Here is a 27,249-nt window from a genome sequence, read left to right on the forward strand (position 1 = left end):
TCAGGACGAAATTACCGCTAAGTGACTGCGCACGTGATCCACATAAGAACAGAAAAACAGTCATTTGAGCAAATTAGAAAGTTAAAGAGGTGCTTTATTCTGTTAATCTGTAACCGAGCACTTCCTCGGAATGCTGCAAAGGTTCCTTGTCAAACTACTGATGTGAATCCGTGAAATTACTCTCATAAAGGGCATTTTATGGTAGCTTTAAAGTTTAGGCCCACTACAGGGGTTTGCAAGTTAAAATGTCTCAGCCAGGTCACAATAAATATGAAGGATGTGCCCTTTCTGCTGCGGCTCTCTCCCTGTAACTGACACAGCTTCTAACAGAAGATATGGCTGGTGATGGTTGAAAATTTAAACTGAGCACGTGTGACCACCTCAGTGAGGTGGACGGAGAAGTGAGGAAAATAATTTATTGAATAAGGCCCCATGCACACGGCCGTTGTTCACGGCCGTGTGCGGGCCGTGGAACCGCGGCCTGGATCCCTCCTGAGAGCAGGAGCGCACGGCGTCAACGGCCGTGTGCATGGGGCCTAACTCAGTGGCTGTACTACATTTTTAATTACATGCAATTACAAAAGTATTCAGATCCAGGTGCTGGTTTGAATATTGTAGAATATTTTTCATGTCACAACCACTTTAGGCCTCATGTACACAACCGTTTTTCGGGTCCGCATCCGAGCCGCAGTTTTTGCGACTCGGGTGCGGACCCATTCACTTCAATGAGGCCGCAAAAGATGCGGACAGCACTTCGTGTGCTGTCCGCATCCGTTGCTCGTTCCGAGGCTCTGCCCAAAAAATATAGCATGTCCTATTCTTGTCCGTTTTGCGGACAAGACTAGGCATGTCTACAATGGGCAAATTGCGGTAGGCACACGGGCGGCTTCCGTTTTTTGCAGATCCGCGGTTTGCGGACCGCAAAAAACGGCACGGTCGTGTGCATGTAGCCGTAAGGGGTTCTGTAGGGGAAAAAAATTCTAAGATGTCTCAGAGTCAAAATAAATATAAAAATAAAAGTACTCACCTCAATAATCCCCCACTGCTCCCGTTCCAACGTTCCGATGCCCAGTCTCTTGCCATTCTCTACTACCTGCGGCAGCGATGACGTCCCAACACAGGAACTTGTGATCGCAGCAGCTAATCATAGGCTGGATGGCAGGCAGATACTGTCTGTGTCGGGACGTCATCACCGCAAGTAGAAACAGTGACGTACCAGGCATCCTCGGAAAGGGAGTAGCAGGGGATTAATGAGGTGAGTACACCTTTTTTATATTTTTTTGGACTCTAAGACATATTTGAATTGTTTTCCCCTGGAAAAACCTTAGGATACCGGAGGTTTTTTAGTTTTTGCATTTTCATTTTTCTTAACATTTTGGTTTACATATCCATATGAGGGCTATTTTTTTGCGGGACAAGTTGTACTTTCTAATGCCATCATTTAATATGGCATACAAGTTAGTGGGAAGCAAAAAAAAAATATTCTAAATGGGGTGAAATTGGGGGGAAAAAAACTGAATTCCTCCACTGTTTTACGGGTTTTGTTCCTAAGGAGTTCCCTTTGGGGCAAAACTGACCTGTGACCTTTATTCTCTGGGTCAGTACCATTACAACTATACCACATATGTACAGGTTTTTATGTGTAAATAGTGTAAAAATAAATTAAAACTTATACTGACCCCCATAACTTTTTTTTATAGTTATATCTACTGAGCTGTTTTGGGGGCTCATTTTTTGCGGGATGATCTGAAGTTTTTATTGATACCATTTTGTGTGTGTGTGACTTTTTGATCACATTTTATTACATTTTTTTCAGTATGAGAAGTGATAAAAAAAAAATGTTGAATCGGCCATTTTGACCCTTTTTTCCGTTACGCCATTCACCGTATTTTAATAGTATGGACGCGGTGATGCCCTTGATGTTTATTTTTTTGTTATGTACGTAATTTTATTTTTTTATTCTATGGAAAGGGGGGAGACTTTAACTTTTATATTTTAAAATTTTGTATTTTTTTTATAGTTTTCTTTTACTTTTTTGTTATGGTTTTGTAGCTCGTGTTTTTTCTTTCAATATTACCACACTACATACAGGAGCATGGTAATATGTCAATTGCCTATTTCTTATGTTGGCCTGCCATCTGTTGGCCCAAAAAAGAATTGCAGCTTCAATACCCTGGGTCTCGTCAGGGAGACCCAGCCTATTAAAATCAATTACCGGCATCCTCTTCGGCCGCAAAGGATGCCAGTAAGAAGTCCAGAAGCGCGAGCTTCCAGGTTTTTCACCCTTTAGATGCCCTGATCACGGCATCTGAAGGCTTTATGACCGTGATCAGCATTATTGCCGGTCGCGGTCATTAGCCGTGAGCAGGCGCCATGTTTGCACTTCGCTCCAGTGCTGTACATGTACAGCGCAGTTAGCGAAGGGGTTAAAGTGGTTGTGCCATGAAAAATATTCTACAATTCACAATACAATTTCAAACCAGCACCTGGATCTGAATACTTTTGTAATTGTCATATGGACCCCTAGAACATCTCTCAGACATACAACACCAAGGCAAGAAACCAGACAAGGCAAGGACCAACAAGAATACTTTATTCACAGATCTAGCCAAGACAGGAAGCTGGACCAGCAGGTAAGTGTAAAGTGGCATGTGATACTATTGGACCAAGTGCACCGGTTTGACTTGGGGCCAAACACAGAGCGCGGAGGCTCAGTGAGCCCCGTTATTCACAGAGCCCCTGATGGTGGAGATGAACTTAGCGGTGGGCTCACTGATCACACCTCCAGGAAGCTCCTAGTGCACTTGGCCACTTACCTGCAGAGCCTGACGGTGCAAGCACCAGCGGTCCAGACAAACAAGAGACGGACTGGAACCCAGGCACACAGAAAGGAACCCAAACACAGGAACAAGACAGATGCCTGGACTCCATGCAGAACTGGTGCATGGAGGTCACAGGCAGAACTGCATAGACAGGCAGACACAAAGCCGGACAAGCAAAGACCAAGACTAGATGGCCAGACAGACAGGGCAGAGGGCATAATCTCAGGTCAGGTGCATCGAACCTGCACCCAGCAAAGCTGTAGACAGACTGGCCCCAAACTCAAAGCTCACGGGATATTATAGAGCAGGGTAACGAGGTCACCTGACATCTAGCAGACACACCCAGACCAGACCATTAACCCCACAAGAACCAGACAAACAGGCAGGGGAGCAAGCACATACAAGGAGAACAGTACACATACAGGCTGCTGTAACAACCCGTCGCCCATGACAACTAGCCTACGTGGAATCCACCGTAACCAGTACGCCAGAGCCACAAATGTGAGCAAACACGGCAACCCGTATCACTGTGACAGTAATTAAAGATTAAGTACAGCCTCTGAGTTATTTAATAAAATGTATCTGTATAGTGTCACTTGCTGTTTGTATTTTTCCTTTTTCTCTGTCCACCTCACTGAGGTGGTTGCACATGCTCAGTTTACATTTTCAACCGTCAACAAGTGCACAATGTCAATGAGCTCTGCACAATTTTCAGACAGAAGGGAACAATGCTGCTGCTTAACAGCAGCTCCATTTTGTATCATCAGAAAGGATATGCTACCGTTTGACTGCTGCTCCATTCTGTGTGACCAGCAGAATGAGCTGCCATTTGAGAGCTGCTCCTGTATGTACCGGATCAAAGGCTGGCATTTGACTGCCGCTATGTGATCAGAAGTGTAGGCTGCCACTGCCTGCTGCTCCCCTCTGTATAACCAAAAGAATAGGCTGCCATTAGACAGCTGTTCCGTTCTGAAAGATCTCAATAACAGGCTGTCACTTGACAGCTTCTCCAATCTGTATGATCAGAATAACAGGCTGTTATTTGGCATCTTCTCCATTCACTATGATCAAAATAATAGGCTGTCATTTGACAGCTTTTACCAATCTATATCAGGGGTGGCCAACCTTACATACACAAAGAGCCCAAAAAATAAACGTATGACTACCAGGAGCCACAAGCTATACATTTACACTAGGGCTGCAGTAAACGAATATTTTTGTAATCGAGTATTCTATCGATTATATTTCTCGATTCATCGAGTAATCTAATAAGAAAAAGCTACTTAAAGTAACGTACGTAATTAGGTATGTATAAAGTTATTGGTTTGAAGGGGTTAATAACTTTATACATGCCTAATGCCAAGGTGCTTCCATTAACCCCTCCAAACCAATAACTTTATACATGCCCATTGGGTTTGGAGGGGTTAATGGAAGCACCTTGGCATTAGGCATGTATAAAGTTATTGGTCTGAAGAGGTTAATGAAAGCACCTTGGAGGTGCCTTCATTAACCCCTCTCTAAACCAATAACTTTATACATGCCAAGGTGGTGCTTGCAGCCTCCATTAACCACTCTCTCTCCATCTGCCTCCCCCCAGCCTCTGATCTGCTTGCCCCCGCCCTCTGATCTGCTTGCCCCCAGCCTCTGATCTGCTTTCCCCCCAGCCTCTGATCTGCCTCCCCCCCCCAGCCTCTGATCTGCCTCCCCCCCCAGCCTCTGATCTGCCTCCCCCCCCCAGCCTCTGATCTGCCTCCCCCCCCCAGCCTCTGATCTGCCTCTCCCCCCCCAGCCTCTGATCTGCCTCTCCCCCCCCAGCCTCTGATCTGCCTCTCCCCCCCAGCCTCTGATCTGCCTCCCCCCCCAGCCTCTGATCTGCCTCCCCCCCCAGCCTCTGATCTGCCTCCCCCCCCAGCCTCTGATCTGCCTCCCCCCCCAGCCTCTGATCTCCCTCCCCCCCCAGCCTCTGATCTCCCTCCCCCACCGCTGATATGCCCCCTCTGGTAACGCAACCCCCCCCCCCTCCCTCCCTCCCTCCCCAGTATTAATCATTGGTGGCAGTGGCCACAGGGTCCCCCTCCTCCCCCCCCCCCCCATCATTGGTGTCAGTGTCAGTTCAGATCGGAGCCCCAGCAGTGTAATGCTGGGGCTCCGATCGGTTACCATGGCAGCCAGGAGTCACGCTACTGAAGCCCTGGCTGCCATGGTATGTTAGTGAGCAGAGAGCAGCGCATTATACTCACGTGCGCTGTGGCCGCCGGTCGCTCCTTCTTCTGTCTGTGCGGCGGATTGCTAATGCTTACAGCATTAGCAATGCGCCGCACAGACCTATGAGAAGGAGCGACCGCCGGCCACAGCGCACGTGAGTATAATGCGCTGCTCTCTGCTCACTAACATACCATGGCAGCCAGGACTTAAGCAGCGTCCTGGCTGCTATGGTAACCGATCGGAGCCCCAGCATTACACTGCTGGGGCTCCGATCGGAACTGACACTGCCACCAATGATGGGGGGGAGGAGGGGGACCCTGTGGGATATGGCCGGCACAGTCATTGGTAGCGCAGTGGCCACAGTCCCTCCCCTCCTCCTCCTACTCAGTCCCTCCCCTCCTCCTCCTACTTGGTCTTCAGCGGCAGCCGCGCACAGTGGGGAGGGAGAGACTCCCTCCTCCTCCTCCCTCAGCTGTGCCGGCCGCTCAGTCCTGCCTCTCTGGCCTCCGGAGGACACGGAAGCGGTGAGTGAGACGCTTAATTTCACTCCCGCTCCGTGATCACGTGATCTGAACGATTCCTCGATGCAGGGAAACTGCATCGATGAATTTTTTGACTCGATTTAATCGAGTTATTCGAATAATCGTTTCAGCCCTAATTTACACACAAGTCACCGTATTTTTTGCCCTACAAGATGCACCTAGGTTTTAACAAAGAAAAATAAGATTGGTTGAAAAATATTCTTTCTATCTGAGGTCTGCAAAAAATATATTTTTCTTATTTTCATTAGCAGAGAAAAAAAGAAAACATTTATTTTTGATCAGACCACAGATCAGACTCCTAAATCAGATCCCCAATCCTAATCTGACCTACAATAAGATCCCCTAACCTTATCAGACCTCCAAATCAGACCCCCAATGCTCAGATCAGACAACACAAATTAGACTCCCAGTGTCAGACCCTCAGTGCTCAGATCCCCCCCATGCTCAGATCTCCCCCCTCCTCAGATCTGACCCCCCATGCTTCAGACCTGACCAACCCATGCTCAAACAAGACCCCCATGATCAGATCTGCCCCCCATGCTCAAATCTGAACCCTCATGCTCAGATCTTCCCACTCATGCTCAGATCAGGCCCCCATTGCTCAGATCAGGACCCCCCCATGCTCAGGCAAGAACCTCCCATGCTCAGTTCTATAATTTAAAAAAATCTCTTCCCTTTCCTGATCAGGCACTGGGCTCCTGCTCGGGCACCTGCTGCTCTGCAGGTCTGACACGCTCTCCACTGTGACCTGATGAGCACAACGTCAGGTCATAGTCCGTGTCTCCACGTACTTCGTTCTCACACTGTGTGCATCAGGATGTAGTGAAGAGTGAGCTGGAGCTGCAAAGTAGCGACAGTCCCCGATCAGGAAAAGAGATTTGAGAATGGGGCGGAAAGATAGCCGGCCTGACTGCTCCCTGGCTTCACAGCTAGAGCCTCACTTAAAGAAGCAAAGAGCCGCATGTGGCTCAAGAGCCACAGGTTGGCCACCCCTGTGCTATATGATCAGACTATTAGGCTGTCATTTGAAAGCTGCTCCATTCTGTATGATCAGAATATTAGGCCGTTGTAACGGATACCGCACCTCGCTGCCGCCAGACGTTAAATAAGTAGGAGCCAGTGAGATACGGTATAGTCACTGGTTACCAAGGCGTGACGTTACGCCGTCCCTGAGGAGCAGGTAAGGTCAGCTTGGTACAGTGTTCACAGACTCCTCCTGTCCACACGGGCACAGAGAGGCAACAAGCTGAGTGAGGCTCCATTCACACGTCCGCAAATGGGTCCGCATCCGTTCCGCAATTTTGCGGAACGGGTGCGGACCCATTCATTTTCTATGGAACAGAATGGATGCGGACAGCACACAGTGTGCTGTCCGCATCCGCATTTGCGTAGCGCGGCCCCGATCTTCGGGTCCGCAGTTCAGCAAAAGATAGAATATGTCCTATTCTTGTCCGCAGCTTGCGGACAAGAATAGGCATTTCTATAGGGGTGCCAGGCGGGTGTGTTGCGGATCCACAATTTGCGTGTCCGCAACACACCACGAACGTGTGAATGGAGCCTAAGCCTTTTCACTGCCCCAGTGAAACAGCACGCTTCCTCAGCCCAGGTAGACTGCCACCAGTTTCTCTTTGATATAAGCCCGGTCCGCAAACAGGATTATATAGGGTGAGAAACCAACCCACAGTAGTGTATAACTAGGCCCGAAAAACGAACATGGGGATTCGTGATCAAGATACCAGACAGCACAAGATTAAATTATATACAGGTCCTTCTAAAAAAATTAGCATATTGTGATAAAGTTCATTATTTTCTGTAATGTACTGATAAACATTAGACTTTCATATATTTTAGATTCATTACACACCAACTGAAGTAGTTCAAGCCTTTTATTGTTTTAATATTGATGATTTTGGCATACAGCTCATGAAAACTGCGCTTCCTCTGACTGCGCTTCCTCTGACTGTTTTCTTGTAGGAGGCGTGTCCCTTGCTGCGATTGGCCAGCAGTGCAGCAAGGGACACGCCTCCTACAAGAAAACAGTCAGAGGAAGCGCAGGCACCGGAGCCTATACCGGGCGAACGGAGCGGCGCCCAGACTTACTAGTAAGTGCAGGGGGACCCCTGGGCGCCGCTCTGCCCACAGGTATAGTTAGTTTTTTGTTTGTAGAGTAGTGAAAGGTCCTCTTTAAGCTCATCCAGAGTGTTGGGTCTTGCGTCGCTCAACTTTCTCTTCCCAATATCCCACAGATTCTCTATGGGGTTCAGGTCAGGAGAGTTGGCAGGCCAATTGAGCACAGTAATACCATGGTCAGTAAACCATTTACCAGTGGTTTTGGCACTGTGAGCAGGTGCCAGGTCGTGCTGAAAAATGAAATCTTCATCTCCTTAAAGCTTTTCAGCAGATGGAAGCATGAAGTGCTCCAAAATCTCCTGATAGCTAGCTGCATTGACCCTGCCCTTGATAAAACACAGTGGACCAACACCAGCAGCTGACATGGCACCCCAGACCATCACTGACTGTGGGTACTTGACACTGGACTTCAGGCATTTTGGCATTTCCCTCTCCCCAGTCTTCCTCCAGACTCTGGCACCTTGATTTCCGAATGACATGCAACAGTCCAGTGCTGCTTCTCTGTAGCCCAGGTCAGGCGCTTCTGCCGCTGTTTCTGGTTCAAAAGTGGCTTGACCTGGGGAATGCGGCACCTGTAGCCCATTTCCTGCACACGCCTGTACACGGTGGCTCTGGATGTTTCTACTCCAGACTCAGTCCACTGCTTCCGCAGGTCCCCCAAGGTCTGGCATCGCTCCTTCTCCACAATCTTCCTCAGGGTCCGGTCACCTCTTCTCGTTGTGCAGCGTTTTCTGCCACACTTTTTCCTTCCCACAGACTTCCCACTGAGGTGCCTTGATACAGCACTCTGGGAACAGCCTATTCGTTCAGAAATTTCTTTCTGTGTCTGACCCTCTTGCTTGAGGGTGTCAATGATGGCCTTCTGGACAGCAGTCAGGTCGGCAGTCTTACCCATGATTGCGGTTTTGAGTAATGAACCAGGCTGGGAGTTTTTAAAAGCCTCAGGAATCTTTTGCAGGTGTTTAGAGTTAATTAGTTGATTCAGATGATTAGGTTAATAGCTCGTTTAGAGAACCTTTTCATGATATGCTAATTTATTGAGATAGGAATTTTGGGTTTTCATGAGCTGTATGCCAAAATCATCAATATTAAAACAATAAAAGGCTTGAACTACTTCAGTTGTGTGTAATGAATCTAAAATATATGAAAGTCTAATGTTTATCAGTACATTACAGAAAATAATGAACTTTATCACAATATGCTAATTTTTTGAGAAGGACCTGTATTTAATCGCCTTAAGGGCTCACTAGAAATAACACTATACACACAGAATATATACAGTGGTTTGAGGTTGAAAATACAGGTAGTATGGTACAAACAGGATTAAACAGAGCAAAAAGTCAGTTTACCAGATGGATTAGTCTTTTGGGTTGTAATGAGTTCTTAGCTGTAGTCACATGGGTGGCAGTGATGTCAGCAGTTTGCAGGTCCCTCTAAACACACGGCACGATTCGACCCCCCTTCAGAGAAAAGACCCTGGACTCTGCTTGCCTAGCCATGTAGTCGGCCCCTCCCCTCCCTGCCTCAGGGAGATGGTTCTGGGACCAACTGACCCGCCTCGGTTCCGGCTACAAGTAGAGTTCAAACCTGGTACCGTTATTTGGTTTATCTGGGGAGATATGTATACCGTTTGGGCCACAGGATCGCAAATACAATTGCAAGAAAAAGTATGTGAACCCTTTGGAATGATATGGATTTCTGCACAAATTGGTCATAAAATGTGAACTGATCTTCATCTAAGTCACAACAATAGACAATCACAGTCTGCTTAAACTAATAACACAAAGAATTAAATGTTACCATGTTTTTATTGAGCACACCATGTAAACATTCACAGTGCAGGTGGAAAAAGTATGTGAACCCCTAGATTAATGACATCTCCAAGAGCAAATTGGAGTGAGGTGTCAGCCAACTGGAGTCCAATCAATGAGATGAGATTGGAGGTGTTGGTTACAGCTGCCCTGCCCTATAAAACAGACACACCAGTTCTGGGTTTGCTTTTCACAAGAAGCATTGCCTGATGTGAATGATGCCTCGCACAAAAGAGCTCTCAGAAGATCTACAATTAAGAATTATTGACTTGCATAAAGCTGGAAAGGGTTATAAAAGTATCTCCAAAAGCCTTGCTGTTCATCAGTCCACGGTAAGACTAATTGTCTATAAATGGAGAAAGTTCAGCACTGCTGCTACTCTCCCTAGGAGTGGCCGTCCTGTAAAGATGACTGCAAGAGCAAAGCACAGACTGCTCAATGAGGTGAATAAGAATCCTAGAGTGTCAGCTAAAGACTTACAAAAGTCTCTGGCATATGCTAACATCCCTGTTAGCGAATCTACGATACGTAAAACACTAAACAAGAATGGATTTCATGGGAGGATACCACAGAGGAAGCCACTGCTGTCCAAAAAAAACATTGCTGCACGTTAACAGTTTGCACAAGAGCACCTGGATGTTCCACAGCAGTACTGGCAAAATATTCTGTGGACAGTTTAAACCAAAGTTAAGTTGTTTGGAAAAAGCATACAACACTATGTGTGGAGAAAAGGAGGCACAGCACACCAACATCCAAACCTCATCCCAACTGTGAAGTATGTTGGTGGGGGCATCATGGTTTGGGGCTGCTTTGCTGCGTCAGGGCCTGGATGGATTGCTATCATCGAAGGAAAAATGAATTCCCAAGTTTATCAAGACATTTTGCAGGAGAACTTAAGACCATCTGTCCACCAGCTGAAGCTCAACAGAAGATGAATGTTGCAACAGGACAACGACCCAAAGCATAGAAGTAAATCAACAACAGAATGGCTTAAACAGAAGAAAATACGCCTTCTGGAGTGGCCCAGTCAGAGTCCTGACCTCAACCCGATTGAGATGCTGTGGCATGACCTCAAGAAAGCGATTCACACCAGACATCCCAAGAATATTGCTGAACTGAAACAGTTCTGTAAAGAGGAATGGTCAAGAATTACTCCTGACCGTTGTGCACGTCTGATCTGCAACTACAGGAAAAGTTTGGTTGAAGTTATTGCTGCCAAAGGATGTTTAACCAGTTATTAAATCCAAGGGTTCACATACTTTTTCCACCTGCACTGTGAATGTTTACAGTGAATGTAACATTAAATTCTTTGTGTGTTATTAGTTTAAAGAGGATCTTTCATCTGGCAAAACTTTGTGAACTATGTGTCATGATCTGTACAGCGGCGCCCGGGGATCTCACTGCACTTACTATTATCCCCGGGCGCCGCTCCTTTCTCCTGCTATGCCCTCCGGTATGTTCGGTCACTTGGTTATAGTAAGAGGAGACTGCCCTTGTTCTCCTGGGCGTCTCCTTCTCCCAGGCTGTGAGCTCTGCGCTGTGATTGGCCAGCGCTACAGCCTGGGAGAAGGAGACGCCCAGGAGAACAAGGGCAGACTCCTCCTACTATAGCGGGAGAACGGAGTGGCGCCCAGGGATAATAGTAAGTGCAGTGAGATCCCTGGGCGCCACTGTACAGATCTTGACACTTAGTTCACAATGTTTTGCCAGATGAAAGGTCCTCTTTAAGCAGACTGTGATTGTCTATTGTTGTGACTTAGATGAAGATCAGATCACATTTTATGACCAATTTATGCAGAAATCCATGTCATTCCAAAGGGTTCACATACTTTTTCTTGCAACTGTATATATCTGGTTTATGTATGTGATGCATGGGAGATTCATTATTTCTTATGAATCGCCGGTTCCAATATGTCTGATTATCTTTGATTGAAGTGGTGAATGGCTTAGATTCCCTGCAGAGAGGCTTTCCTGCAGGACGAGATTGGCCTCCGTGCTGTCCGAGTTGGGTGTGATGTGTAAACGAGTGGCTTGTTTGAAGCCAGGACCCCCTGCGGTGCTCCTCCCTCTGCTATCAGACAGCAGACGGCTGGTGTGAGAACATGGCTGACATTAAATAATAATCCATATTCCTCACAGCCGTCATTTGACAGCCTCTCCATCCTGTATGATCAGAATGATAGGCTGTCATGTTGCAGCTTCTCCTCTCCATTCTGTAAATTCAGTAGAACAGACTGCCATTTGATGTTAGTGAAGAAGCCCACTGTCACGTGCACTACCTGTCTATTCAGTGACACTTCTACCTCGGTGGTATCATAGGATGTAGTACATGGCTATAAGCAGCTGCATTTACCAACCTTTAAACCTGACTAATGCAAAAATCAATACCAGCAAATAACACAAAGAAGGTCATGCTAACCTGGTAAAAAAAGGGTTAAGCAGGGCAGGGCCTTTCAGAATAATAAACTGGTGTAAATATCCAAAGTTCACTCCCTACACCAGTCGCTGTTTATACTGCCACTGAATGCTGGATCGAGGATGATGTCAATGTATTAAGTACACAAAAGCGAAACGTATAAAAAAAAAACGTAGAAAATCCCCTTTCATCGGTCGCTGGGAGGGATTTGTGGAAGGAAAGTAAACTTTTTTTTTATAAATTTTGTTCGGAGGTTTTCCCATGACTGCAGGTCATATGAATCACTCATTCATGGCCTTGCGTGTTCATTTATCAGACTGTTTTTACTGCTCTCCCAGCGGCTTCCCAGTCTACCCACAGCTTCTAAATGTAAAACATGTGAACGCACTCCCAGACTGGGTTTCCTTGTCCGTGAAAAAAAATAAAAATAAATGACTTAAGAAAGAAATTGGCTGTTTATACCTCGAGAAGACTGGAAAAATAGACGGGTCTCAGGTTTTCCATAGTAACTTCTGCTACTGAGGCTAGGACTTTGATTCCAATACCAAGTGCAGTATCACATCAAACAAGATGTTCCTTGTGGTTTTCTAATCTATTATACATGTTCGGCCACCTGATTTTGCCGGAAAACTGCTCTTTCACCCATAAACATGGGATCTGTAGGTGAAACAGCTATTTTCCGGCAAAATCACACAGCTGAACTAGGGTTGTCACGATACCAAAATTTTGATTCGATTTCATTACCATAAAAAAGTTCTTGCGATACTCTATACCATTCTATACCACTCCAAAAAAGTAAAACACCAAAAAAGCCACGTGCATTCCGCATTTTATGGAACGTTCGGTCCATAATCAAACAGTCCTATATTAATTTTTGGGGGGACCAGGTGACTCAAAAATGGCGAATCATGCAATTTTTATTTATTTTTTTCTGTTACGGCGTTCACCACATAGGAGATATTTTGTTTATATTTTAATAGTTTGGACTTTTCAGAAGTGGCGATATTCTAGGGTGAATAGAACTTCACACTCTCCCTGCTGCCCTGAGCTTTGTGCACACAACAGCAGGGACCTTACCATGGCAGCCAAGGCTTCAGTAGCGTCCTGGCTGCCATGGTAACCGTTCGGAGCCCTGCAATTTCACTGCTAGGGCTCCAATCGGAACTGCCACTGCACCACCAATGAGAAGGGGAAGAGGGGGGGACCCTGTGGCAATCGCCACCAATGATTATAATTTGGGAGGGGGGGGTTGCACCACCAATGTTTATAATACTGGGGTTGGGGGGGGGGCACACTGCGCCACCAGTGAAGATAATTAACCTTTTAATATAAATATAGGCGGCGGGTGACGGCATCAGAATCACATACAGTGGATATAAAAACACACCCCTGTTAAAATGTCAGTTTTCTGTGATGTAAAAAAATGTGACAAAGATAAATCATTTCAGAACTTTTTCTACCTTTTAGGTACAACTCAATTGAAAAACAAACTGAAATCTTTTAGGTGGAGGGAAGAAAAAAAAACTAAAATAATGTGGCTGCATAAGTGTGCACACCCTCTTATAACTGGGGATGTAGCTGTGTTCAGAATTAAGCAATCACATTCAAAATCATGTTAAATAGGAGTCAGCATCCACCTGCCATCATTTACAGTGCCTGTGATTAACCCCAAATAAAGTTCAGCTGCTCTAGTTGGTCTTTCCTGAAATTTTCTTAGTCGCATCCCACAGCAAAAGCCACGGTCCACAGAGAGCTTCCAAAGCATCAGAGGGATCTCATTGTTAAAAGGTATCAGTCAGGAGAAGGGTACAAAAGAATTCCCAAGGCATTAGATATACCATGGAACACAGTGAAGACAGTCATCATCAAGTGGAGAAAATATGGCACAACAGTGACATTACCAAGAACTGGACGTCCCTCCAAAATTGATGAAAAGACGAGAAGAAAACTGGTCTGGGAGGCTACCAAGAGGCCTACAGCAACATTAAAGGAGCTGCAGGAATATCTGGCAAGTACTGGCTGTGTGGTACATGTGACAACGATCTCCTGTATTCTTCATATGTCTGGGCTATGGGGTAGAGTGGCAAGACGAAAGCCTTTTCTTACGAAGAAAAACATCCAAGCAAGGCTACATTTTGCAAAAACACATCTGAAGTCTCCCAAAAGCATGTGGGAAAAGGTGTTATGGTCTGATGAAACCAATGTTGAACTTTTTGTCCATAATTCCCAAAAACATGTTTGGCGCAAAAACAACACTGCACATCACCAAAAGAACACCATCCCCACAGTGAAGCATGGTGGGGGAAGCATCATGCCAAGGGGCTGTTTTTCTTCAGCTGGCACTGGGGCCTTAGATAAGCTAGAGGGAATTATGAACAGTTCCAAATACCAGTCAATATTGGCACAAAACCTTCAGGCTTCTGCTAGAAAGCTGAACATGAAGAGGAACTTCATCTTTCAGCAAGACAACGACCTGAAGCATACATCCAAATCAACAGAGGAATGGCTTCACCAGAAGAAGATTAAAGTTTTGGAACGGCCCAGCCAGAGCCCAGACCTGAATCCGATTGAAGATCTGTGGGGTGATCTGAAGAGGGCTGTGCACAGGAGATGCCCTCGCAATCTGACAGATTTGTGGTGTTTTTGCAAAGAAGAGTGGGCAAATCTTGCAAAACAAAATGTGCCATACCCAAAAAGACTGAGTGCTGTAATAAAATCAAAAGGTGCTTCAACAAAGTATTAGTTTAAGCGTGTGCACACTTATGCAACATATTATTTTATTTTTATATTTTTTCTTCCCTCTACCTAAAAGTACAGTTTATAGGTTCTCCCGCTGAGGAGAACATGGCGCACGCTGAGGGCAGCGCGTGCCATGTTCTCTGATACTAGGCTGCGCAGTAGCGCAGCCTAGTATCGGTAAATGGCAAATCCCGGCATCGACTTGATCTGAGTACAAAAGTATCAATTGGGTATGGATAATTCGATACCCGGTGCAACCCTAAGCTGAACATCACTGTACCACAATGAATATAATGTGGAGCGGTTTTTGTCTGCCCCAATGCCATGTGGCCTCGCCCTAGATGGCACTGATGATGTACCATACAGAGTTAATGTGTGAGGTACAGATACATGTGAGGCACATGGAGGTCCAAATTGATAAAACCATATACCTCACTTTAATAGTAAGTGACCCCATCAAGTACCTCCTCACATAACAGGCAACATGATAAGGTGTGGGTACATGATGGATTTATTTACTATTAACATTAATAGTAAGTAACCTCACCATGTACTAGTTCACCCCCACAAGCAATATCCTTGATCCCTGTGCTCTCACCCCTGCAGCCTCTTCGATCCCTGTGCTATCCTCTGATTCTCACAACTGCAGCCTCCTCCATTCCTGCACTCTCCCATGGCTCTCACTTTCGCAGCCTCCTCGATCCCTGTACTCTCCCATGGCTCTCAACTCCAAAGCCTCATCGATCCCTGCACTCTCCCACAGCTCTCACCTCCGCAGCCTCCTCGATCCCTGCATTCTCCCATGGCTCTCACCTCCGCAGCCTCCTCGATCCCTGCATTCTCCCATGGATCTCAATTTCGCAGCCTCCTCGATCCCTGTACTCTCCCATGGCTCTCACCTCCAAAGCCTCATCGATCCCTGCACTCTCCCACAGCTCTCACCTCTGCAGCCTCCTCAATTCCTGCACTCTCCCCTGTCTCTCACCCCGCAGCTGCCTCGATCCCTGCACTCTCCCCAGTCACTTACCTCTACAGTCTAATCGATCCCTGCACTCTCCCATGGCTCTCACCTCTGCAGCCTCCTTGATCCCTGCACTCTCCCACAGCTCTCACCTCGGCAGCCTCCTCGATCCCTGCACTCTCCCATAGCTCTCACCTCGGCAGCCTCCTCGATCCCTGCACTCTCCCACAGCTCTCACCTCGGCAGCCTCCTCGATCCCTGCACTCTCCCACAGCTCTCACCTCTACAGCCTCCTTGATCCCTGCACTCTCCAACAGCTCTCACCTCCGCAGCCTCCTGAATACCTGCACTCTCCTCTGACTCTCCCCCCCACAGCCTCCTAGATCCCTGCACTCTCCCATGGCTCTCACCTCTACAGCCTCCTCGATCCCTGCATTCTCCCACAGCTCTCACCTCCGCAGCCTCCTCGATCCCTGCACTCTCCCACAGCTCTCACCTCGGCAGCCTCCTCGATCCCTGCACTCTCCCATAGCTCTCACCTCGGCAGCCTCCTCGATCCCTGCACTCTCCCACAGCTCTCACCTCTACAGCCTCCTTGATCCCTGCACTCTCCAACAGCTCTCACCTCCGCAGCCTCCTGAATACCTGCACTCTCCTCTGACTCTCCCCCCCACAGCCTCCTAGATCCCTGCACTCTCCCATGGCTCTCACCTCTACAGCCTCCTCGATCCCTGCATTCTCCCACAGATCTCACCTCCGCAGCCTCCTCGATCCCTGCACTCTCCCACAGCTCTCACCTCGGCAGCCTCCTCGATCCCTGCACTCTCCCACAGCTCTCACCTCGGCAATCTCCTCGATCCCTGCACTCTCCCACAGCTCTCACCTCTACAGCCTCCTTGATCCCTGCACTCTCCAACAGCTCTCACCTCCGCAGCCTCCTGAATACCTGCACTCTCCTCTGACTCTCCCCCCCACAGCCTCCTAGATCCCTGCACTCTCCCATGGCTCTCACCTCTACAGCCTCCTCGATCCCTGCATTCTCCCACAGCTCTCACCTCCGCAGCCTCCTCGATCCCTGCACTTTCCCATGGCTTTCACCTCTACAGCCTCCTCGATACCTGCACTCTCCCACAGCTCTCATCTCTACAGCCTCCTCGATCCCTGCAGTCTCCCACAGCTCTCACCTCTGCAGCCTCCTCCATTCCTGCACTCTACAACAGATCTCATCTCTACAGCCTCCTCGATCCCTGCAGTCTCCCACAGCTCTCACCTAGGCAGCCTCCTCAATCCCTGCACTCTACAACAGATCTCATCTCTACAGCCTCCTCGATCCCTGCAGTCTCCCACAGCTCTCACCTAGGCAGCCTCATCGATCCCTGCACTCTACAACAGATCTCACCTCTGCAGCGTCCTCCATTCCTGCACTCTCCCACAGCTCTCACCTAGGCAGCCTCATCGATCCCTGCACTCTCCCACAGCTCTCACCTCTACAGCCTCCTCGATCCCTGCAGTCTCACACAGCTCTCACCTCTGCAGCCTTCTCGATCCCTGCACTCTCCTCTGACTCTCCCCCCCCACAGCCTCCTCGATACCTGCACTCTCCCACAGCTCTCACCTCTACAGCCTCCTCGATCCCTGCAGTCTCACACAGCTCTCACCTCTACAGCGTCCTCGATCCCTGCAGTCTCACACAGCTCTCACCTCTACAGCCTCCTCCATTCCTGCACTCTCCCACAGCTCTCACATCCGCAGCCTCCTCGATCCCTGCACTCTCCCACAGCTCTCACCTCCGCAGCCTCCTCGATCCCTGCATTCTCCCACAGCTCTCACCTCTACAGCCTCCTCGATCCCTGCAGTCTCCCACAGCTCTCACCTCCGCAGCCTCCTCGATCCCTGCACTCTCCTACAACTCTCACCTCTGCAGCCTCATCGATCCCTGCACTCTTCCACAGCTCTCACCTCTGCAGCCTCCTCCATTCCTGCACTCTACAACAGATCTCATCTCTGCAGCCTCATCGATCCCTGCAGTCTCCCACAGCTCTCACCTAGGCAGCCTCCTCAATCCCTGCACTCTCCCACAGCTCTCACCTCCGCAGCCTCCTCGATCCCTGCACTCTTCCACAGCTCTCACCTCTGCAGCCTCATCGATCCCTGCACTCTCCCACAGCTCTCACCTCCGCAGCCTCCTCGATCCCTGCACTCTCCCACAGCTCTCCCCAAGCCCCCCCCCCCCCCCACAGCCTCCCTGACTCCTGCTCTTTTCCCTGGCTCCACTGCCATAGACGTGCAGCCACTGACCAGAACATAGCGTACACCGAGCAGTCAGATCTGCTACTAAGCTGCAGGGGAATGTGGCCACTGCAGCCAATCACCGAATGTAGCAGGACACACATGTCTCTGTGTTGGTATGTTTTGACTTTACCAGGACATAGAGAGTGATGGAGGACTGTGTGAGCGTCGGTACAGGAGCGCTGGTTCCGTAAGGTAAGTAGCACACATTTAGAGATAATTTTTTGTAACAGAATGCCCCTTTAATATATTAAAATCAAAAAATTCTAAAACATGTTAAAAATTCTACCTAGCCTGTTCCTGGAAAAAACTAGTGACCAAGATGCCATTACAGCATCTATAGAGCGTGTCGCCCTACTTTCTTTAGCCACTTTCGCGCTACACTAGGATATGGGATTAGGTGTATATCACTGCACAATAAGGCCTCAAGCTTGGTACTTGTGTGGCGGCACATGGGTCCTTATGGTTCCATACCACAGAACCATAGCGTATTTGATGACGCCAGGTGGCGCCATATGACAAATGGTATATACAACACTTCTCCACATAATTCAGAAAACCTATTTATACCTCGGAGGCATATGGCGGTACAGCAGGGCACTACAGACTGCACTGAATACTGTATTACTCCATCCAGAAGTGAAATACGGCGCTAGGTATGCACCCTTATACCCAGCATTGAAAGAAGCCAATCAAAGAAGTGCATCGGCCCTACTGATCTGTATGTGCATTAAATCAGAAGCATACAGAGTTTTTTTTCTTAGTTTTGATGGAGCACTATATGGCGGCACACCTTGTGCAAATGTGTAGTTCAGAACACTAAGAAAATGAGTTGGGTTGTATAGAGATATATATTATAGTATTCTATCTGTATGTGCGTGCTTCCACATGTTACATAGTCCCTGCCAGAATTACACTGTAGGTGCCTCCAGGCAAAGCACTTGTACATCAAGTCCAATGGGTGGAGACCCTACCATGTGAGATCACGTGCCCATGCACTGAAGTACTCTTGGCACTGATACCCACAAGAGCTTTTCCAGATGTGATCACCACCTAGGCCAGAGTTTTCCACCCACTCACACAGACTTCTACAGTACCCATCACACTGCTGATTTAGTCTAATGAAGTCAACAAGCCCTTTTACATGGGAAGAAGTTCATTCCCGATGATTGCCCACTTGTCAGCGGCACTTACCTGCAGCAATGATCGCTGCGTTACCAGAACAAACAATCGTTACTGCGATCAGTTCATTGTTTGACATTAGCACAACCATGTACACGTAGAACTTTTGGCGCCATGTGAAAGATGTGATCACCTGACAAATAAGCAGCAAATTGGCGGCTCGTCTACACGGGCCAATTATCACGAAAGAGCGCCCGTACATATGGTTATTGATCGAGTGCACTGAATAGAATTGCACTGTTTCAGAACTTCTTATTATCCCTGCCACAAGTTAAAGGGGTTCTCTGGGCTCTCCTATATTGATGACCTATTCTCAGGATATGTCATGAATATAAGATCTTTGCCATAGACAGCAGCGGTGAGCAGGAAGAGAGACAGGAGACGGCACGCACGCACTGTGCACGCCTTCCCTTCATACAGCAATCGGCGGCGGTGCCACCAGGTGTCGGACCCCGCCAATCTGATAGTGATTAACTATCCTGAGGATGGGTCATCAATATAAGAGAGCCCGGACAACCCCTTTAAGCATGACGCTGGGTTCACACCTGAGCGTTTTACAGCGCGTTCCTACGCGCTGTAAAACGCACAACAGGCAAGAACCAATGATTCCCTATGGGAAGGGTTCACACCTGGGCATTTTACAGCGCGTACGATCGCGCTGTAAAACGCCCGACGCTCAAACAAGTACAGGAGCTTTTTTTGGCGCGTTTGACGCGCGTTTGGGCCATAGACTCTTTGGACAACACTGCTGTCAATCACCCAAACGCGCGTCAAACGCGCGTTCACTATTAAAAAAAACGCGCATAAAACGCGCGACAAAAACGCGCCTAGAAACGCACGTTTGAGAAATGCCTAGGTGTGAACCCAGCGTCAATGACTATCAGTTTGCAGTGAAGGTCCAGATGGGTGTTACCAGTTGGGGGGGTGTCCCTGCACAGTCTGACATTACGCTGGGTTCAGACCTGAGCGTTCTGAAATGAGCGCTCTGTATGCACGATTGTACGGGCATTTACAATCGCGCATACAGAGACTGGCGTTCACACATTGTTGCGCGTTCCCGAATTTCTATGTGCGGGAACGCGCGACAAACGCCCAAAAAAAAGCTCAAGCACTTGTTTGAGCGTCGGGCGTTTTACAGCGCGATCTTACGCGCTGTAAAACGCCCAGGTGAGAACCATTCCCATAGGGAATCATTGGTTCTTGCCTGTTGTGCGTTTTACAGCGCGTAGGAACGCGCTGTAAAACGCTCAGGTGTGAACCCAGCCTGAGTGCTGCCTGTGTCAGCCTGTGCATGTCTGGCGGGTGAGCAGGGACAAGGCTGAACACATCAAAGTCCACTTACTAGATAGCTACAGTAGAACAGCATTACGATATTTATGGAGAGTGCTAATTGTACACTGCTGTTCTACTTCAGTGTCCTTGTACCATAGTGACAACGCACGCACTACACTGCTACTGCAGGATAACAGGCCGAACTGGATGGACAAAAGTCTTTTTTCGGCCTTATATAATATGTTACTATGTAATTACTTCTAGGATTCTCGTTATAGGCGGACTGCGCAAGGAAATTTTGGCAACATCTAAAAAGAGTCTATGTAGGATAAATCAGGCCGTAGAATAAATGTCTGCTCCAATGGGAGTAAGCAGTATAAATTATATATAGATTAAATAGTCAGCCCAGTGCTCTGCTGTATGTGCAGTACCCCCAGAGGACTACTGCAAAGGGTTAATTACTGCTAAAAGGGTTCATTTCATTGTACCAAGTTAAATGTCGTGATCTGTTGTTAAAGCACTTATTTTTTTATGCACTGTGTATCCCAAAAACCAATGTACTGGCAACCAAATGGTTAACATTGGTAGATTGTGTTAGGTCACCAGGGTGATGGACTTTGCCTGCCCCTGGTTTAGAGTCTAGTCTGAGCCTAATTCCACAGAATCTCTGTCTCTGAAACGTCAGCGGCCAAAGAAGCGACTTTACCACCAGAGTACCCCTGAGAGCAGGAGATAAACCATATTAGAAGGTCCAGGCCGTGCAAGATAACGTCAGTAAGGGTACCGCTCGTTTATGGTAAAATACTTTACTGCCGTGGAAAGGGAATACTGCTCCAGCACCTGCCACACTTTGAGACAGACTGTCCATCCGGGTATTGCTGTTACATAAAGTTATCCCCTATCCACAGGATTGGCGATAATTAATAGATCGGAGAGGGTCCTGGGACCCCCACTGATCACAAGAATGGGGCCCTATAGCCCCTGCAGCCTCCTGAAATGAACAGAGTAGCTGCTCGGGCATTTCTGACATACGCGAGCGCTGTACTGTGCTATCTTCAGGACTCTCCTCGAAATGAATCCTGTGGATAGGTGATAATGTAACCGCAATACCCCTTTAAATCTGCACCCCTCAGGCTGGGAATTGGTGAAAGGGTTAACAAGAACAGTGCAGCATTACTATGGTTAATTGCAGAGACTGCAAGAAAGAAACAGGGAGTACTACAACTACCATCATTGTTGCTGCCTGTACACAGCTATTAGGAAAAACAATCTATGTGAGAAACTTTAGAACTGTGCCTTTCACTGCTATATGTACTACTACCCCAATCATTGATTTAGTAAAGACTTTTGGGGTCATTTATGAAACTGGTGTAAAGTAGAACTGGCTTAGTTGCCCATAGCAACCAATCAGATTCCACCTTTCATCGCCTTCCTTACACCCATCCAAACCATTCACCATCCTAAGGCACCCCAACTACCACCAGGCAGGAGCCCCAACACCAGGGTGTGCCCCGAGGGAAGAAAGGGTGAGCCCTCCAGTCACTGCACGGCCCTTGGGAGCACCAGGGTAGAGCTAGTCTCCGTGAACTGTGAGTACTACTACCACCATTTTAGCCACTACCACTCCACCCATCCTTGTGTCCCCTCCAGGTCGCTCCATATGTCAATTTTATCACTATGAAAATCTATCCTATGACGTAGGGGGGAGCTTCACAGCGACTTTGGGCACGGCAAGTGTCGACTGCCAGGGTTTTGCAGTGTAGGCTGCCATAGGAATGAATGGGGCCGCAGTGCGTCTTGCACGTTTGATGCAATCCAATGGAAACCACTGACCGTACACTGTGTGAAAGCGGCCCTATATTTCTGTATGACGGCACTGTAGAGCAGCACCATATGGCGGTACATGGAGAAAGTAGGACTTTGTGTGTGGGCGCGGTGCCACCTGGGAAGGTGATTTTTGCTGTCATCACCTTGATGAAATGACTGCCATGGTGCCTGAACCCTACAGTTATTGAGAGGCGTCTGATTAAAGTAAAGCAAACAGACTGACGCCGGCAGCTGGAGACGTAACTGAGGACGCGGGTACACGAGGCCGAGCAGACACACAAAGGGTGTGAATGGCGGAGAAATCACTAACACGCACATTCATCTCTTGATCAGATGTTTATCTGTACGTCCATGCTTTTTGTACAGTGTAAAGGCTAGGGATATTGATTTTTAGAGCCGATACCGATAATTTGTGAACTTTCAGGCCGATAGCTGATAATTTATACTGATATTCTGTGCATTTTCATAAAAAAAAATTAAAAATCCTAACACAAATCTGCTGAAAATGAACATGTTTATTGTTAACCTTTAGCTTTTTTTTGTAAATATTTATTTTTCATTTGAACTTAATATTTTGGTGTTTGTGTTTTTTTTTTATTTATTTTTTATTTTTTACTAACTATTAGCCCCCTTAGGGGAAGGAACCCTTGTCCCTGTCCTATTCAGCCTAATAAAGCCATGGTAGCCGATCGGAGCCCCAGGCTTACACTGCTGGGGCTCCGATCAGAGGCTGCGACTGCACCACCAATGAGGAGGGGAGAGGGGACCCTTTGGCCACTGCCACCAATGACTAATACTGGGGGGCTTGGGTGGGGCGCACTGCGCAACCAATGAAGATAACTCACCCATTAATTCAAATACAGGAGGCGGATGCTGGCTGCAGAATCATATAGCCGCACCCGACCTCTATGAGCGGTAGCTGAGATCCACGGCAGTTAACCCCTCAGGTGCGGCAGGGGTTAACTGCCGTGGATGGCAGCTACTTGTCATAGAGGTCGGTGCGGCTATATGATTCTGCAGCCAGCTCCCACCTCCTGTTGAATTTAAATGAATGAGTGAATTAACATCATTGGTGGCGCAGTGGCCACAGCCCCTCCCCTCCTCTTTTCCTCTCTCCTCTCATTGGTGGCGCAGTGGCTACAGCCCCTCCCCCTCTTCTCCTCTCTCCTCTCATTGGTGGCACAGTGGCCACAGCCCCTCCCCTCCTCTTTTCCTCTCTCCTCTCATTGGTGGCGCAGTGGCAACAGCCCCTCCCCTCCTCTTTTCCTCTCTCCTCTCATTGGTGGCCCAGTGGCCACAGCCCCTCCCCTCCTCTTTTCCTCTCATTGGTGGCGCAGTGGCCACAACCCCTCCCCTCCTCTTCCCCTCTTCCCCTCTCATTGGTGGCAGCGGCAGCACAGGGGGGAGGGAGACACTGCTTCCTTCTCCCCTGTGCTGCTGAGGGAACATGGATCGAGCTGACAGCAGTGCGATCCATGTTCGCGATTCGTTATCGGCAAGGTTAGATGCTGATACCGATAACTTTAAAAATCCTGAATATCGGTAAAACCGATAATCGGTCGATCCCTAGTAAAGGCCCTTTAAATGAGCGCCGATCAACTAGCTATACCGCTGATCCATGCTCATAATGGCCTCGAATTGGGCCGTGTAAGAGTACCCTACTTACAGCTTATAGAGGGGGCCTCCTGTAAGACGTCCATATACCCTAATAGGGTACACGTCTGTAAAGAACAGCCCCTTTAATAAGTGTCAGGACCCCACTGTTGAGGGGATCCAAGCGTTCAGACCCCAACCCATGTAACCTTTAAAAAAAGTCAATATTGTAGTTTAAAGGGAACCTGTCACCTTGGGTATGCAGTGTAATCTGCAGGCACCATGTTATAGAGCAGGAGGAGCTGAGCAGATGCATATGTGGTTTTATGGGAAAAGATTCAGTATAACTTGTATTTCATTCATTTTAAATGGGTTTTCCTCAGGATAGGTCATCAGTATCTGATCGGTGAGGGTCTGGCACCAGGGACCCCCACCACAGCCTTCTCACAGCTTTTCCCAGGCCAGTGACGTCACCATCCATCGGTCACATGGCCTAGAAGCAGCTCAGCCCCATAGTAGTGAATGGGGCTGAGCGCAATACCAAACACAGTCACTATACAATGTACGGCGCTGTGCTTAGCGAGCTGTGAGAAGGCAGCGGTGTTCACAGGAATTCCAGTGCCTTCTCAAAACAGCTGATCGGCGGGGGTCCTGGGTGTATAATCAGATACTGATGAGTCAGGTGGGTGGTCCTGCTAGAGTGTATAGGCAGTTAGCTATCAATCGCTGATAGGACCGCCTACATGACTCCTAAATCTAGATTGAGGAGGGATTTAGATGAATGAAATACAAGTTATACATAAAGGGGTTGTATTATCTGAGACAATGGGGGCTTATTGCTAGGATATGCCCCCATTGTCTTATAGGTGGGGGTCCCGCTGCTGGGTCCCACACCTATATCGGGAACGGAGCCTTGCAAAATGGTGGCTGGAGGACCCCGGTCCGGCCACCACCAAGCGCTCTCCCCACGGAAGTGAATGAGAGCGCACCGCGCATGACCAGCCGCCGCTCCCATTCACTTATATGGGCCCGACGGAAATGCCGACAAATGATGATGCCAATGTATAAGATGCCATCAGCTGATGAGCGGGCATTGGCAGATCGCTGGGCATATTTACACGGGACGATGGTCGCATGTCAACATTCGTTCAGCCAATCATCGATCCCTGGGGCAATATGGCGACTCTGGTCATGGAGCCACAGATTACAGCCTCTCGATGCTCAGTGGTGGACTTTACCATCATTCAAACCAAGCAAATGCTTAGGCCCCAGAGATAAGGGGGGGGCCCCTGCTAGTCACCAGTGGCTGGCTAAAAAAAGTGACCAAAGGGGCCGACATAGCACCTGTGTAGCCAGGGGCCCCTTCCAAGGTGTAGCAAGGGCCACGGCTGCACTGCAAGTGGGCAGATCTTATAGGTGCAACAGGGTGGAGCTTAAAGTTGTAGTGGGGCCCCCAGACATAACTTTGTATGGGGCCCCAGAAATACCAAATCCGCCCCTGTTGATGCTACAGCACTGTACATCACAACATAATGAAAGGGAATGGGGGTCGCGTTGCGAATTGCAACTTGGGACAACCACGACCGGGCAGTGCCATGAGATCCAAACCTGGGACACCATCGCTTACCCCAGGCTGTGGTGTACGGTACGGCTGTGATGTCACCAAAGCCTTGCAGCCCCAGCCTCACCATCCTCTCCCCATATGAAAACACATGCATGCTCGGCAGAGCCCAGGGTGCACGTGTGCGAGGGATCTGTAAGAATAGTTGGAAGGGGGGCGTTACGCCTGCGGTTACTGAAGGTATACGACCGCCATACGTCAGGTGAAGGAATGGTGGGCTCTGCATTCACTCCACGTGGTGTAAACGGTCACCGTGGGTTTCAGGAAGTGGCTCTGGATCTGGCGAGGATGCTGCAGTCCTGTGTAATAACCTAAGGCTGATTACACCTCCGCAGACTTCCTGTATTGCATCTCAGATATTTGCACAACAGAGTCATGGCAGAGCCTGTCACCCTGCTGCCAAGTCACCTGCTCCATGTCACTCACCTTGAGACTGCAAGAACCTGCCCAGCTACTGATTGTACTACAACCCCCAATGCAGGACGATGAGAGTTGCAGTACAGTCACCAGTGGGTGCCCCATGCACTGCCACTCACCGCTGTTGTCCTGCACCTTGGGTGCTAGCTGCCGGACCAGAATCTGGAGCTTCTCCCACTGGCACTCAGCCCTGCAGCGCTCGATCTCCGCCTCCAGCTTCAGGTGAGACTGGGACAGCCGGGAAGCCATGATGTCTCATCCCACAGTGAGGGAATCCCGGGGACAGCGCAGCCGATCTCCCCCGGTGCCTGCTCCGCAGCTCGTGCAGCAACTCTCAGCCTGCCGCCGCCGCTCCCCCCGCCCACTCGCTCCACGGAGCTCGCTGATTGGCTGCTGGCACTGGGCGCCGAGCGGTGATTGGTCGGCCCTTATTTCATTGGCCAGACACTTGTGCAGTGTGGCTGATGTGTCACCGAGCAGAGACCTGATGTGTGACAGGAAGATGTGAGAGGTAGATAGATAGATAGATAGATAGATAGATAGATAGATAGATAGATAGATAGATAATATATTAGATATAGATAGATTAGATGTAGATAATATATTATAGATAGATAAGTAGATAGATAGATATAAATAATAGATAGATAGAAAGATCCAAAAAAACGAGGCAGCGCTCCGACTTCAGGTGAAAAGGTGATGACCCAATTTATTTCCCAGGCAACGTTTCGGCCGCTCAGTGAGGCCTTTGTCAAGCAAAACAATAGTGTCACAGGTGAGTATATATACCCATAATTCCAAGGTGTGAGTAAATCACGGGATAAATGCTAAGTGAATAATTAAACACATAATGGATACATCAAATAGATAATTGATCCCATGATATCCAAAACTATTACAGGGTAATAATAAAACAAAGTGCATAAATGTCATTAAAAAAAACATTACAATTCGTAATATACAATCTCCATAATTATAGTGATTACATATTAAATATGACACATAATCCAAAAATGGATACGAGCCGAGGGGTCCATTGCTGTGGCCCTTGTCTCTCGCTGCACCAGTTCACACTGTAGTTATGAGGTGTTAGGAATGTTTTCCACTCTCCTCCCAGTCACCTTATCCGCAATTTGCTCTCTGTGATAGTGGACGGAGCGTCACCTTGCTTCTGGTCTCCTGACACTGACATGTTGGGCGACACATCGCATTAAAATGTGTGCCGCGATGTCACCATGATGGATGCCGCCGTGACACTAGATGTGCCATCCAAGTTTTCACAATCGCACTTATAGTGAACCTTTGGTTCCAACAGATCTGTCGGCCTTTGCTGATTGTACTCATCTGGACGATCTCTCTGATGCTTTTATCTTTCCACGTTTTTTTCTACTTTGAGATGTTTATAAACGTGTCCGGTCGCTA

At 48.2% G+C, this 27,249-nt stretch overlaps 1 protein-coding gene across 1 annotated transcript in view; it reads right to left on the reverse strand.

The window, feature by feature from the left end:
- The window catches only part of TTC7A (tetratricopeptide repeat domain 7A), a 367,921-nt gene extending 341,742 nt beyond the window's left edge, over positions 1–26,179 (reverse strand). Inside the window, exon 1 of the mRNA XM_044289765.1 lies at positions 25,947–26,179. Within this exon, the coding sequence (XP_044145700.1) occupies positions 25,947–26,076 (130 nt within the window). The 5' untranslated portion in view covers positions 26,077–26,179. The remainder of the gene's footprint in view (positions 1–25,946) is intronic.
- Positions 26,180–27,249: the final 1,070 nt, after the last annotated feature.

Source organism: Bufo gargarizans, chromosome 4 (assembly GCF_014858855.1).
Source record: "Bufo gargarizans isolate SCDJY-AF-19 chromosome 4, ASM1485885v1, whole genome shotgun sequence".
NCBI lineage: Eukaryota > Metazoa > Chordata > Amphibia > Anura > Bufonidae > Bufo > Bufo gargarizans.